General features: G+C 42.7%; 1 protein-coding gene across 2 annotated transcripts in view; it reads right to left on the bottom strand.

Annotated features, from left to right (window-relative positions):
• The window catches only part of NIPAL3 (NIPA-like domain containing 3), a 55,053-nt gene that overhangs the window by 25,419 nt on the left and 14,726 nt on the right, over positions 1–14,908 (bottom strand). For both annotated transcript variants that reach the window (XM_010830060.1, XM_010830059.1), the window contains 3 exons: positions 6,648–6,716; positions 4,733–4,904; positions 1,971–2,030 (listed from right to left, as the gene is read on the bottom strand). In XM_010830060.1, the coding sequence (XP_010828362.1) occupies positions 1,971–2,030; positions 4,733–4,904; positions 6,648–6,716 (301 nt within the window). The remainder of the gene's footprint in view (positions 1–1,970; positions 2,031–4,732; positions 4,905–6,647; positions 6,717–14,908) is intronic.

The raw sequence follows: 14,908 nt of genomic DNA, 5'->3' as shown, positions 1-14,908 counted from the left end.
ACAGGTTCAAAAGCATCAATTCTTCAGCGCTCAGCTTTCTTTATAGTCCAACTCTCACATCCATACATGACCACTGGAAAAACGATAGCCTTGACTAGCCTTTCTGAACAGTAGTTCTGCTTTTTCCAGAGTTAGATTCTTTTCTTTTTCCACTTCCTCTTCCAGTCTTGCTCTTACTCGTCACCAGTGATTCAGAACAGTGGTTCTCAAACCTGGCTGTATGTCTGCAGCATCTTGGGAGTTTCTTCTCCCTGACGTTTTGTATTTAGAAACTTTCAGACACACGGAAAAGTTGAAAGAGTTGTATAGAAAGCATTCATAGTCCCACAGCAAGATTCTAAATTGACATTTTCTTATACTTGCTCTATCGGCTATTGATCCATTTTCTTCATCCCTCCACTCATTCTTCAAGCCAGGTTATTTTTGGATATATTCCAAAGCAAGTTGCAGACAAATATACTTCATCCTGGGGAGCTTTGTAAGAATGCAAATGCCTAGGGCCCTCAGCCCAGATTCAAAGTCTCCGGGAATACAGCCTGGACCCACCATTATGTCACTTCCTAGCATGGCTTGTAAGGTCCTCCATCATCCAGTCCTCATGTGTCCTTGCTCTCATGTCCTCCTTCCTCCTGTACTCATCACCTTACAGCTGTGCTGGCCTTACTGATACCAGATATGCCAAACTTATCCCAGCCTCAGGGCCTTTGCACCTGCTGCTTCCTCTGCATGGAACACTTTGCCCACAGACCTTGGCAATGGTAGTCTCTTCAGTATTACTTGGGTCTGGGCCCCACCTCTTCAGAGAGTCTATCCCTGACCAGTCTAGGAAAAGTATCCCCATGTTCCCAGTGCCCCACCAAAAAGCATTGTTTTCTCTGAAGCACTCACTAAGATCCAGAATTATCTTGTTGATTTAGTCATATAGTTCACTTGTTTATTATATATAAACATGTATACAGATGTATACAGATATATATATACAGGGCTTTTCCAGTTGGCTCAGTGGTAAAGAATTGTTTGCAATGCAGGAGCCTCAGGTTTGATCCCAGGGCTGGGAAGAAGAAGGGTATGGCAACCTACTCCAGTATTCTTGCTTGGAGAACCCCATGGACTGAGGAGCCTGGCGGGCTACAGTCCATAGCGTCCAAGAGTTGGACACGACTGCGACTCAGCATGTCTGCACGCACACACATATATATAACATATACATTAGATTGTAAGCTCCATCTCTCCTACTGCTGTATCCTCAGCACCCACGGCAGAGAGTGGAACTTAGTAGGTAACTTCTTCCCCACCCCTTGGGTTTCTATGTGGAGGGGCCTCCAATGGACACACACTTCTGCTTCTTGCCGCATTGGTCCACATTTCTCAACTGAATGCAGATAATCTATGAAAAGAATTTAAACACTCGGGTTTTGTTCTTTTTTCTCCCTTCTCTGCCACAAGATATGAATGTACGGCAGTAATTCTGGATAAGTGTTCCATTCTGTAAACCTAAATATTTCCTTGGGAGGATGGCCTAAGGTCTAGGTGGGGGCTGGGGCATACTGGAGGAGAATGTAAACAAGTTCATGTGGCTGCATGTTCTAACCTAACTTTCGTTAGTAATAAGGCATAACTTCTGATCTCCTGTTTGGCTTCCTTGTTTAGTTCCCATTGCTTTAAAACTCAGGGAAAGAGGGAGCCTTTTACCGGGCCTACTAAAATCCCAATAGATGTTCAATAAATACTGATTATATGCAATGAATGAAAGCCCATTTTAAAAAGTTTCACAGATGGTTCTGATGGATAGCCAGGTTTGGGAATCACTGATTAAAAAACCCAGCCCTCAGTAGCCTGCTGAGGGTGGGATATAGAACCACATGGAGGAGAAGGAGACAGATGATCTCTAGATTGGGAGGAGCTGGATTTATAGTGAAAAAAGACACAAGAATAAAACTACGAACATGGGCTCAAACCAATGAACTTACTCAGGAAGTCTTTAGGTTTCCATTTTTCTTTGATGAATATGATCCCTATGATGGCGCTGGCTGTAAGGAAAGAATAGCAGAAGAAGAGAACTGAAGCTCCCGTCAGTCAAATGCGAGTCCCTTCACCCACGCCCTCTGGGTTGGCTCATTTGCACTGGAGCTTGGTACTTCCTAAGCTCTCACTCATGCCCCCAAGAGCTCAGTCCCTTATAATGTCCATCTTCAAAACAGAGGCTCCTCTCTGAGCCTCCCTGAGGATTTCCTACAAGGCCAGGAGCACCAGGGGTTGACTATTTGCTGTATGACCAGCAACTCACACAAGTTCTTTCTGGCACATTCACTCTTTGGGGTGGGCACTATTATGATTCCATGTGAAACATGGGGACACGGAGGCTGAGAGAGGGAAAGGAATCCCTTAAGACCATGCAGCTGGCAAGGAAAGGCTCAAATCTAGGACTGCTGGAGGCCAGGGGTCCTGGTCCTTCACAGCAATGTCCACCTCTGATGTTTCCCCCTGGTTCTTTTCTCTTCCTGACTCTTGCAAGCTTACAGATGCGTTCAAACGTCCTCATGACTGTCCTAAAAGAGGAGGCTGGCATTGATTGTGAATAGCCCTGGATTACTGTCTCAGGTCTGCCTCTTCTGGCTGCGTTTTCTGGGTTGGTCACTTCACCTGAGAATTCCTTTCCTGATTCAGCCTGCACCAGCGGGCTGAGCGTTAGTAGTCAGGAAACCACGAGTAGCTCGGAATCAGCCACAGTGTGAGTATTTATACCAGAAATACTACAAATCAGGTCTTCCTTTTCTTTCTTACTGTTCTGTCCTTTCCCTACCTCCTTTCACCTTCTCTCTTCTTTCATTTTCTCTCTCTCAAGTTCGTTTATCAGCACATCACTGAAAATACCTACTTCTCCCTGGAGAAGGAAATGGCAACCCACTCCAGTATTCTTGCCTGGAAAAATTCCATGGACAGAGGAGCCTGGCAAGCTAGAGCCCATGGGGTTGCAAAAGAGTTGGACACAACTAAGCAACTGAGCACACAGAGTTATAGGGTCAATTAAATGAGATAACACATGCAAATTATTTATCACACAGTTTGTGATCAATAACTGAGCTATTATTATTATTAAAGCATCTGGAACAGTGACTAATATGTAATAGGTAACCAACAAATGGTGGTTATTATTTTAATATTTATTTATTTTTAATGTTATTTTTTTCTGGGTGACTAAGAAGCTCTAAGATCTCTGTAATTTCCAAGGGCTGATCCCTGAATTTCATCATTATAATTTGCTCTATTTTAAAGAATTTGGTTATTTGATCCTTATTAAACTTTAAAGGCTAGTATTTAAAGCACCTGTCATTCAGTCACATATTCCTCTTTGTGAATAAAGGTTCTGAGAGCCCTTTGGACAGATCAGCAATGCACAGAGGACAAATCTATTAAAACCCTGTTGGGACAAGCAACAACACAGGTGTGAAACGTGGGCCAGATGTAAGACAGTAGGGAGAAGTCATGACTATGGTAGACAACTTGCCTCAGTGAAAGGCACTCAAATGATATTTTGAAACAATATTGTGTTGGTAAGAACATGGCATGCCTGAAGATCTTGGTCATCTTGTAGGCTGCCTGTTTACCCACCCTGGTCAAGAAAGAGGGGCTTTCAATAAATAGGATGAGGGAAAGGAAATAAGTTTCCACTCCTTTGCCAACTCCTGGTAATTGGTAATGACTGCCTGAAGCCCTGAGGATTCTGAGGGCCCATCCAGGCTCACAAGGAAGGAAGGCTATGATTGATTAGTGATGTCTGCCTTGGGTACAGGAGGGGCTATAATTGCCAGGCATACACCATCCCTGCTGGCCCTCTTAGAAGGGCCTCTTAATTCCAGGAGGATTAAGACTCAAAATATGATTTTCTCCTTTAAGAGCAGGGAAGAGCTTCTCAGCACTACAATCCTTGCCAGTAAGATGAAAGGAAATATTTCAAAGCAAGTTCATTGTTCTTGCTCCTATGTACAAAAAAACTATTGTCCACTAATCTACTAAAATCTTTTATTTAACAAAAAAAGAATTTTTTCTAATTCTATTTTATTTGTGACCTCATGAACATCAAAACTCCTTTGTCTTCTAGATGGTTTAAACATTCTGAAACACTGGTTCAGTGATTACAAAAAATTACAGAAAAAATGGCAGATGAGAAAGTTGATGATGTTTTTAAAATTATATCAGTGTATGTAAAAAGATCAGCGAATAAGGTGAATATGCATTTCTTACAGGGGCTTCTCTGCTGGCTCACATGGTGTGAGATATCTGAATTCTATGAAAGCTTAGTTTATTTTCATGGTGTTAGGATGAACGGGTCAAGGTTAATCTTCCTTCTGCAGTAGAAATAAAAAGCAACTCTGATGAACGTTCTGAATCTTAAACAGATTTGGGAGGCAAATGGCCTGGTGTGCATCCCAGCCCTGCTCCTTACTAGCTGTGTGATTTGGGAAAAGCAGCTTCACCACTCTGTGCCTCAGTTTCCTTATCTGTAAAATGAGAATAATAACAGTGTCTCCCTCAAAAGGCTGCCAGGAGAATCAGTATCTGTAAGTGCTTAGAGTAGGGGCTGCTGTGTACGAAGCCCTTTGTAAGTGTTAGGTTTTATTAGCAAAGCAAAAGCTGGCTTGTTGAACAGGTCTCTTTGATCCTGGCGGTGACACTGATCACAGAGGTGGGCGAGTCCCAGGGGAGGGGTGGGGCGGGAGCTGTGTCTTACCTATCACAGAGACAGCGCTGAGGGGCACGATCAGAGAGAGAGGAGCAAAGGCGTAGGAGGCAAACACGCCCAGCTCGCCCAGAAGCATCAGGAACAGGCCCAGCCACCATGTCTTGGTCTTGAAATAGGCCCGAGGGTCCTTGGAGCCTGCAAGGCGGATGTGGCAGTACTTCTAGAAGTCCAAGAAAGAACACGATTCATCCAGATCTCTGGGGAAAAGATGCTACAGCACACGAATCCTAAATCCACACCCCTCCCCCAACTCTTAAAAATAACTTGGGGGAGATTGTCAGATTTTTCTGAGTCCTCCCTCAGAGAAGAGTAAACACTGAGACAAGAGCTCTCAAACTGGCTGCAAGGCTTTACATTCTCCAGGAAGCTTTAAAAAAATACATGTGTCTGGGCCTCATCCTCAGAGGGGAGGTGTGGGCAAGGCCTGGAAATGTGCATTTCTGATGTACATCACAGGCAACGGGCAGTCTGGGGTGAGAGCCATGACCTATGGACCCCCACTTTAGCCTGGCCCTCGGGTTGACCCTCTAACTGCAAGGCTCAGAAGTCCCCGTGTTCAGGGTGCCCACCTGGATACACTCTTTTTTGGAGAAATGCCCACAGCGCTGCTGGGCAGACTGTGAGTGTTAGTGGGTCTTCCCCTCCCTTGGGTGGACACTTGGCCCAAGCAGGGACAGTGTTCCTAGTTCTGGAAATGTGAACTTGGGACACAGACCCTGAGGCAGTGACTAAGGAAAGCCCCAAAGGCATGCTGACTCAGAGGGTCAAGTCTGCCACGTGGGTTGGATCATGGTGCGGGGTTGTGTAGAAGCAGAAACGGAAGCAGAGGAGCTGGTGTGCAGAGGGAAGAGAGGGAGTCAGACGAGGAGCCAGGAGACCACGCAGCCTCAGAAACACACACGTGTGCACACGCGGAAGCAGAGTTTCCATGTGCCCGCTCTAGAGAGGCGGAGCAGCTTGCTCGCTGAAGCTGGGGCAGCATGGAGGGAAAGGATTAGTCATGTGCTGTGTTTGTCCGGCTTGCCGGCGTCCAGTCTGTTTTTTTCTTTCTTTTTAAGTTGTGGCATGTGGAATCTTTAGTTGTAACATGTGGGGTCTAGTTCCCTGACCAGGGACTGAACCCAGGCCCCCTGCATTGGGAGCATGGAGCTTAGCCACTGGACCCCCAGGGAGGTCTCAGGTGTCAAGTCTTATGCTGGGCCTCCCAGAAGCAGTCCTTGAAACAAGGGCTAGGAAGCAGGGCATAGATTTGGGAGGTGATTCCAGGAAGCAAAATCAGGGAGGTGCAAAGCGAGACAGGCTAGGGAAGAAGGTCATTGACGGGTACACTAGAGGGTGAGTTAGTGCTTAAGGCAACTGGGGCTCAATTCCACTGAGGACCCTTTAAGAGACCCTGTGAACGCTCCTCAGAACCATCCAACCCAAGGATGGGGGGCTGGGGGTGTTTATCCATTGAATCCCAACCCCCACGGGTTGAAGGCTGCCCTGGGGCATTAACAACCACACCAGCACCCAACACACGCAGCTGGTTGTCTAGCTGCACCTGCAGCCAGTGGGGGTCATTCCCACGGTGTTCTGAGCTCACTCCAAACCACAGCTGCCTGGGATCTCAACTAGGCCAAGGGCATGTGGGGCAGGGCGTCCACAGCAGCTGCTCCAGGGCACTCCCCACCCCACCTAGAGACTTCTAAATAACAGAGAGCGCTGTCTTCATAGTTGAGGGATGATGGGGGATGAAGTGGGGCATAGAACCAAGAGAGAATTCTGGAACCATCCACCAGGTATTGTCCCAACCCCGGGATGGGGGGCAACATCCCACTGGGAGGAGGCAGACACGCCTGCCCCAGATAACCCGACTCTGGCTACATCTCTGCGCTAGGCAGTGCTGGCGATGGAAACATACCTGGAGATTCAGTGCAATGCTGACCACAAGGTGCCCGAAAATGGCCAAGAGAGCGCCGATCAAGTTTTCCTGTAAGGAAAGTTCACAGAAGCAGACATGAATGAGCTGGGCCTAAGCCAAGGGGACCCAGAACACAAACTGTTCAAACAGTTTGAACCCAACTGTTTGCTGTTCCAAAACAAAATCAGAAAAACAACCTTCATTACAAAACCACGCCTCCTCAGACCCTCTACTGGAATTTTTCTGCCCGAGTTTCATCTGGCTGCCTTGCTAGTTTAGAGAACATAGCCTAGAACTGGACACTACCAGAAAGCACCAACTTCTGCCCACTGACCCCAAGGATCTGATAAGGCCCAAGTCTGCTCTCCCAGTCCCCTTACTATATTGACTTGGCACAGGCTGGCACAGAAGTCAGAATTTACAGGAAAAACACAGGCAGGGATATGTTCGCCATCTAATCAATGGAGTCTTCCTCTTCCCAGAGGGGTCTCAGTGAGACTCTTTTAACTGGAAAAGTTGCTGATGACACTTTTACTTATTTAATTTATAAAAATCTAATTTATGTTACCTTAAGAATGAGGTTCAGATTCGTTAGCATGACATTTTTTTAAAAGAAAACTTTATACAGTGATAACCAAATATATATTCACTATAGAATAATTAGGAAATATAAATGAAAAGAACAATAATACAAGAAGATTAAAAAAATCATAGACAGTTACTGCAAATGTTTTGTTTTTTGTAAAAAAAATTTTCCGTCCATAAATTTAGATGTCAATAGAAATGTTAATATATTTTATAGAAATAAGATGATAAGCTGGTCCTTCACCTAAGGTATTATAAACGCAGTCCCCATGCATGTGTGTACTAAGACACTTTAGTTGTGTCTGACTCTTTGCGACCACATGGATTGTGACCTGTCAGGCTCCTTTGTCCGTGGGATTCTCCAAGCAAGAATACTGGAGTGGGTTCCCATTTCCTCCTCCAGGGGATCTTCCCAGGGATCGAACCCTTCTCTTATGTCTCCTGTGTTAGCAGGTGGGTTCTTTACCACTAGCACCTGTAAAGCCCCTGATTCTATGAGTTTGACTATTTAAGATACCCCATATAAGTAGAATCATGCAGTATCTGTTTTTCTGTAACTGGCTGATTGCCTCAGTCAATTTGGGCTGCTGTAACAAATGTGACAGACTGAGTGGCCACTATTTCTCACAGGTCTGGAGGCTAAGAGGTCCAGGATTAAGGTGCTGGGTGATTCTGTTCCTGGTGAAAGCCCTTTTCCTGGCTTGCAGATGGACACCTTCTTGCTATGTCCTCACATGGTAGAGAAAGAGAACTAACTCGGTCTTGTCTCTCTTATAATGGCACTAATCCCATTTATGGATGCCCCATTCTTGTAATTGCCTCCCAAAGTCCCCATCTCCAAACACCATCACATTGGGAATTATGACTTCCACAAATGAATTAGGGTAGAAGGACAACAGGCACATTTAGTCTAGCACTTACTTCAGTTTGTATAATGTCCTCAAGGTTAACCCATGTGGTGGCATACTACAGGATTTCCTTCTTTTTTTAAGGCTGGGTAATATTCCATTGTGGGCTTCCCTGGCGACTCAGTAGTAAAGAATCTGCCTGCCAATGCAGGAGATGTGGGTTTGATCCCTGGGTCAGGAAGATCCCCTGGAGGACGAAATGGCAACCTATTCCAGTATTCTTGCCTGAGAAATCCCATGGACAGAGGAGTCTGGTGGGCTACAGTCCACGCATGGAGTTGCAGAGAGTCAGACACGACTTAGCAGCTAAACAACAACATCCCACATTCCATTGCAGTATATACCACATTTTCTTTCTTCATTTATCAATGGACATTTGGGTTGTTCCCACATCTTGACTGCTGCCAATAGTGCAGCAATCAACAACAGAGCACCGATATCTCTTTGAAGCCTTGATTTCAGTTCTTCTGGATCCTGCCCAGATTTTTGACCCATCGAATTGTGAGCAGTAAAATGGTTGTTGTTTTTAGCTACTTAGGTTGTTTGTTATACAGCGACAGCTAACTGATGCGCTTCCCTGGTGGACCAAGGCCGCCTAACAATCCAGCAGTTCTGGGCTGGGACTCAAGATGTGACTCTATTCCAGATGTTTACAAGTGGGTGGTTTTCATCTTCCACTGATCTGAGTATGGATCACTCTACTGTTGGGTGGTTTCCCACTTTTTTGCTCAGTGAAGGTATTTTAATGTCTTCCCATCTTCATGTCTGGCTCTAAAAGCCTTTTAAGGCCATTCCATGAACCCGGAATATCTTAAATTAACTTGTCACTATCTTTTTTATTGAGACAAAATTAAAAAACCATAAAAGCCAGCATTTTGACCTTTTCAAATGTTTTGTTTCTAGTGTATTCACAATGTTGTTACAAGTAATGGCATTGAAAACAGTGGAATAAAAGAACTCCAGGGAACTATCCTTCCAGAAAAACCATGAATGAACTCGTAAACACTGTCTAAATCAATTTTTATACAACTCTGGAGTCTAGTTAAAAACTTATAACAAGCAGGGGAAGGCCTGGTAAAGAAAGAAGCATTTGCTTTATGGGCAGAGAGCACTGCAGCATTTTAAATCACCTGCCAACTATTCCTTAAACTACAGACCCATGGTCGTCATGAGGACAGAGGGAGCAATAAGGACTTTATTTGTTAGAAATTGTGGCTGTGGATTCTGACCTGTCTGGCACAAAGGCTTGCCTTTGTTTTGCCTGACTTGGGAAGCTTCCAGGATGCTATTGCCAAAAGCACTTAAACATACAAGTATTGGACACAGCAGCCTGGAGCAAGGGATAGCACAGGGATGAACAATAGACAGAAGGGAAAGGCTGGGCAGGAAGAGGCCAGGAAGGAAGATACAGGGGGACAAGGTGAGTTGGGAAGGGCTTTTAAAAGCTCCCAAGGATCCTGCGGAATCAAGAAGACAATTCACATACCCAGGGCTGGATGTGTGCTCCATAAAACACTTGAGAAGATGCTAAGCCTTCACCTCTGGTAGCCTTCAGGCAGAGGAGAAGCAGCAAGAATTCAGACAGAGTTGTAAACAGACTGGTAAAGCTTGGAGCAGTGCCCCAGCAGAGCCAGTCTGCAAAGCCTGGGAGAGTTTTGTCTTGTTTTGCTTTTGCTCTAGGCATTCAAGGAACTCTACTGAAACACAAACTGAACACCAAGCTAACAAACACAGACTTGGGTGAGCCACACACAACCGAAAATAGACTTTACCAAAAAAAGTTGAGAAAAATCACTAACCAAGCAAACAATAACAAACCACAACAAACAGCAACCACAAACGGGGGGTGCAGGGGTGGGGTGCATCTGATTTCCAGAGTTGCCACATAACCTGTTTCTGTTTGGCCGCCCTGCACAGCCTGTGGGATATTAGTTCCCTGACCAGGGATTGAACCTGGGCCCTCAGTAGTGAAAGCACTACATCCCTAACCACTGGACCTCTAGGCAAAGTTGCCACATAACCTCAAATTGTGCCATACTGATAACTAAATCTAGAACATTTCCATCACCCCCCAAAGAAACCCCAAACCAATCGCTTCTCGGCCTTTTGGCTAAGATCAAGTGTAAGAAATCCCAAACCCATTAGCATTTATTCTCCATTTCGCCTCCCCTCATTTTCTAGAAACCACTAGGCTGCTAGCTGTCTCCATGAATTTGCCTATTTTGGACATAAATGTGACCTTACTATATGTGGTCTTTTGTGACTGGCTTCTTTCACCTAGAATGTTTTTAGCGTTCATCTAACAAAATCAGCACTTCATTCCTGCTTATGGCCAAGTAATATTCCACTATATGGATATACCACATTTTGTTTATCTGTTCGTCAATTACATTTGAATTATTTCTACTTTTTGTCTATCATGATTGTTGTTATGTTTGTGTACATTATATGTGTGTGTATATATATATATGTATATATAAGTGTGTGTGTGTTTTCAATTTTCTTGGGATTTTTCTAGTAGGAATGGGGTTGCTCAGTCACATAGTAACTCTATGTTTTACTTTTGAGGAACTGCCAAGTTGTTTCCTATAGTGGTTACAACAATCTACATTCCCACCAAACAAGGGTTCTAATTTCCCTACATCATTGCCAACACTTGCTATTTTCCTCTTTAAAAAAAAATTATGATAGCCATACCAAAGAGTATGAAATGGTATCTACTTGTGGTTTTGATTTGCATTTCCCTAATGACTTATGGCATCCCACTCCAATACTGTTGCCTGGAGAATCCCATGGATGGAGGAGCCTGGGGGGCTGCAGTCCATTGGGTAGCTAAGAGTCAGACACGACTGATCGACTTCACTTTCACTTTCTACTTTCATGAATTGGAGAAGGAAATGGCAGCCCACTCCAGTGTTCTTGCCTGGAGAATCCCATGGACGGAGAAGCCTGGTGGGCTGCAGTCCATGGGGTTGCACAGAGTTGGACACGACTGAAGCGACTTAGCAGCAGCAGCAGCAGCAATGACTTATGATGTTGAGTATCTTTTCAGCTAGATATTGGCCATTATTATATCTTCTTCAGAGAATTGTTTATTCAAATCTTGACCTATTTTTTAAAATTCACATGTAATAAAATGGACTATTAGTCATCTTAAAACATATAATTCAGTAGGATTTAGTACATTTTTAATGTTGTGCAACCCTTTGCCTATTTTTAAATTTTTATTATTGAGTTGTAAGATTTCTTTGTGCATTTGTTAAAAGATTTTTATTATCTTTTTATTATTGAGTTGTAAGATTTTTTTATATCAGTTCAGTTCAATCGCTCAGTAGTGTCTGACTCTTTGCGACCCCATGGACTGCAGCATGCCAGGCTTCCCTGTCCATCACAAACTCCCAGAGCTTAGTCAAACTCATGTCCATCGAGTGGGTGATGCCATCCAACCACCTCATCTTCTGTCGTCCCCTTCTCCTGCCTTCAATCATTCCCAGCATCAGGGTCTTTTCCAACGAGTCAGTTCTTCTCAGCAGGTGCCCAAAGTATTGCAGTTTCAGCTTCAGCATCAGTCCTTCCAATGAATATTCAGGACTGATCTCCTTTAGGATGGACTGGTTGGATCTCCTTGCAGTCCAAGGGACTCTCAAGAGCCTTTTCCAAAACCACAGTTCAAAAGCATCAATTCTTTACAAGATACTAAACCTTTGTCAGATGTATGATTTGCAAATATTTTCTCCTATTCTATGGGTCAAAGCTTTATTTTCTTGACAGTGTGCTTTGACAAACACAAGTTTTTAAGATTGATTATTTTTTTCTTCTGTTGCTATGTGGTTTTTGGCATCATAATTTTAAAAAACATCGTCCAATACAAGGTCACAAAAATTTATACCTATGTTTCTTTCCAAGACTCTTTCTTTCCAAAAACTCTTTCCAAGAATATTTAGGTCTTTGGTCCATTTTGAATTAATTTTTTTTACATGATATGAGGAAGGAGTCCAGCTTCATCTTCCTACAGGTGGATATCCAGTTGACCCTACATCATCTGTTTGAAAAAACTACATTATTTTCCTGTTGAGTGGTCTTAGCATCTTTGTCAACTATCAATTGACCACAGAGGTATTGGTTTATTTCTGGTCTCTGTATTATATATAGTCCACTGATCTGCATATCTATCCTTATGCCAATACCACACTGATTGCTGTAGCTTTGTAAAATTTTTGAAATCAAGAAGTGTGAGTCTTCCAACTTTGTTCTTCTTTTCCCAAGACTGTTTTGGCTAGTTAGAGTCCCTGGTATTTCCATGGGATTATAGGATCAGCTGGTCTCTAATTTCTCTTTCTTCCTTTTCACATATTTGTGAGTTTCCCTGTTTGCTGCTCTCAATTTCCTTCTGTTATTGATTTCTTATTTCATCCCACTGTGATCAGAGGACATGCTTTGTATCAGTGGTCCCTAACCTTTTTGGAGCTAGGAACCACTTCTGTAGAAGAGAATTTTTCCAAGGATGGGGGCAGAGGAGAGAAGCAGTTCAGATGGTAATACAAGTAATGGGAATGATGAGGAACAGCAGATGAAGCTTTGCATGTTGCCCTTGCTCATCTTCTGCTGTGGGGCCTGGTTCCTAACAGGACATGGACAGGTACCGGTTCACCGACAAGAGGTTGGGGACCCCTGCTTTATATGACTTCAATCTTTTATTTGACATTTGTTTTGTAGCTTAACATATGCTCTATCCCAGAGACTGTTCCATGTGCATTTGAGAAGAAGGTGTATTTTACTACTGTTGAGTGGAGTGTTCTATAGATGCCTGTTTGCTCTAATTGGTTTATGGTATTGTTCAAGTTTTCTATTTCCTTGATGATTTTCTGTCCAGTTGTTCTATCCATTATTAAAAACATGGTATTAAAGTGTCCAACTATTACTGTGGAACTATTTCTTCCTTTAATTCTGTCATTTTTTCCTTCATATATTTTAAGGCTCTGTTAGGTGCACATATTTTACAACTGCTATATCTTCTTATGGACTGACTTTTGTATCATTATATAATGTCCTTCTTCGTCGCTCATAACAATTTTTGTCTTAAAGTCTATTTTTTCCAGTGCTAATACACCCACTCAAGCTCTCCTTTGGTTACAATGAATGGAATATCTTTCCCCATCTTTTTACCATCAACCTATTTGTGTCTTTAAATCTAAAGGACATCTTACAGATAGGATATATTTGGGTCATATTTAAAAAAAGTCATTTCTGCCAATCTCTGCTTTTTAATTGGGCAGAGTTTAATCCATTTACATTTAATATAATTATTGATAAGAAGGACTTCTGCCATTTCATTATTATTCCCCTGTATGTCTATTTTTAGTCCTCAGTTTCTCCATTACTGCCTTCTTTCATGTCAAATAGATACATTTTCTAGAGTACCATTTTAATTCCCTTTTACTATATATTTCTGAGTTGTCTTCCTAGTGATTATACTAGTGATTATAATTACCATCTTAATTTCAGTAGTATACAAAACTTTGCTCCTATATAGCATCTCTCCCTTCTCCACTTATGTTGCAAATTTCTTCATTATCTTTTGCATTTCTTTCATTTAAAAAGATATTGTATTGGATTCTCCATATCTCACTTATCTTTGCTGATAATTTATGTTTCCTGAATAAATGGCCTAATCTGAGCACAAATAAATGGAAATAATGGAAGAATGTGATACATGCCACAAAAGAAGGGGTAGAATTTTAAAGGAGGAACTTATTCTGGTCACAAGAAAGTATTTGTCTCAATGTCATGTGGCAGATGCAGTGGAAGGCCATAATCAAAATCCAGGGTCTTGGATTTTTACATGGCTGAGTTCTTTTCCAAGGGCTGGCCAGCTCTTCTACTAGAGATAGCTTGGTCTTTGTAAACTGACAGACCAGGCTTGTTTAGATTAGAAATGATAACGACAAACAACAACATTTATTGAGCATTTACTACATGTCAAATACTGTTTCAAGTACTTTATATATATTAACTCATTTAATCCTCATAATAACTACATAAGGTAGGTACTGTTATTTAATTTTACAGTAAACAACAAACTGGAAAATTTAAAGAGATGGGAATACCAGACCACCTGACCTGCCTCCTGAGAAATTTGTGTGCAAATCAAGAAGCAACAGTTAGAACTGGACATTGAACAACAGACTGGTTCCAAATTGGGAAAGGAGTACATCAAAGCTGTATAATGTCACACTGCTTATTTAACTTATATGCAGAGTACATCATGAGAAATGCTAGGCTGGATGAAGCATGAGCTGGAATCAAGATTGCCAGGAGAAATATCAATAACTTCAGATATGCAGATGACAGCACCCTTACAGAACTAAAGAGCCTCTTGAAAGTGAAAGAGGAGAGTGAAAAAGTTGGCTTAAAGCTCAACATTCAGAAAACTAAGATCATGGCATCTGGTCCCATCACTTCATGGCAAATAGATGGGGAGACAATAGAAACAGTGACAGACTTTATTTTGGGGGGCTCCAAAATCACTGCAGATGGTGATTGCAGCCATGAAATTAAAAGACGCTTACTCCTTGGAAGGAAAGTTATGACCAACCTAGATAGCATATTCAAAAGCAGAGATATTACTTTGCTGACAAAGGTCCGTCTAGTCAAGGCTATGGTTTTTCCTGTGGTCATGTATGGATGTGAGAGTTGGACTGTGAAGAAGGCTGAGCACTGAAGAACTGATGCTTTTGAACTGTGGTGTTGGAGAAGACTCTTGAGAGT

Source organism: Bison bison, unplaced genomic scaffold (assembly GCF_000754665.1).
Source record: "Bison bison bison isolate TAMUID 2011002044 unplaced genomic scaffold, Bison_UMD1.0 scf7180017864516, whole genome shotgun sequence".
Classification (NCBI taxonomy): domain Eukaryota; kingdom Metazoa; phylum Chordata; class Mammalia; order Artiodactyla; family Bovidae; genus Bison; species Bison bison.
Note: the sequence above shows the minus strand (reverse complement) of the source record. Positions and strands in the feature narration are given on the sequence as shown.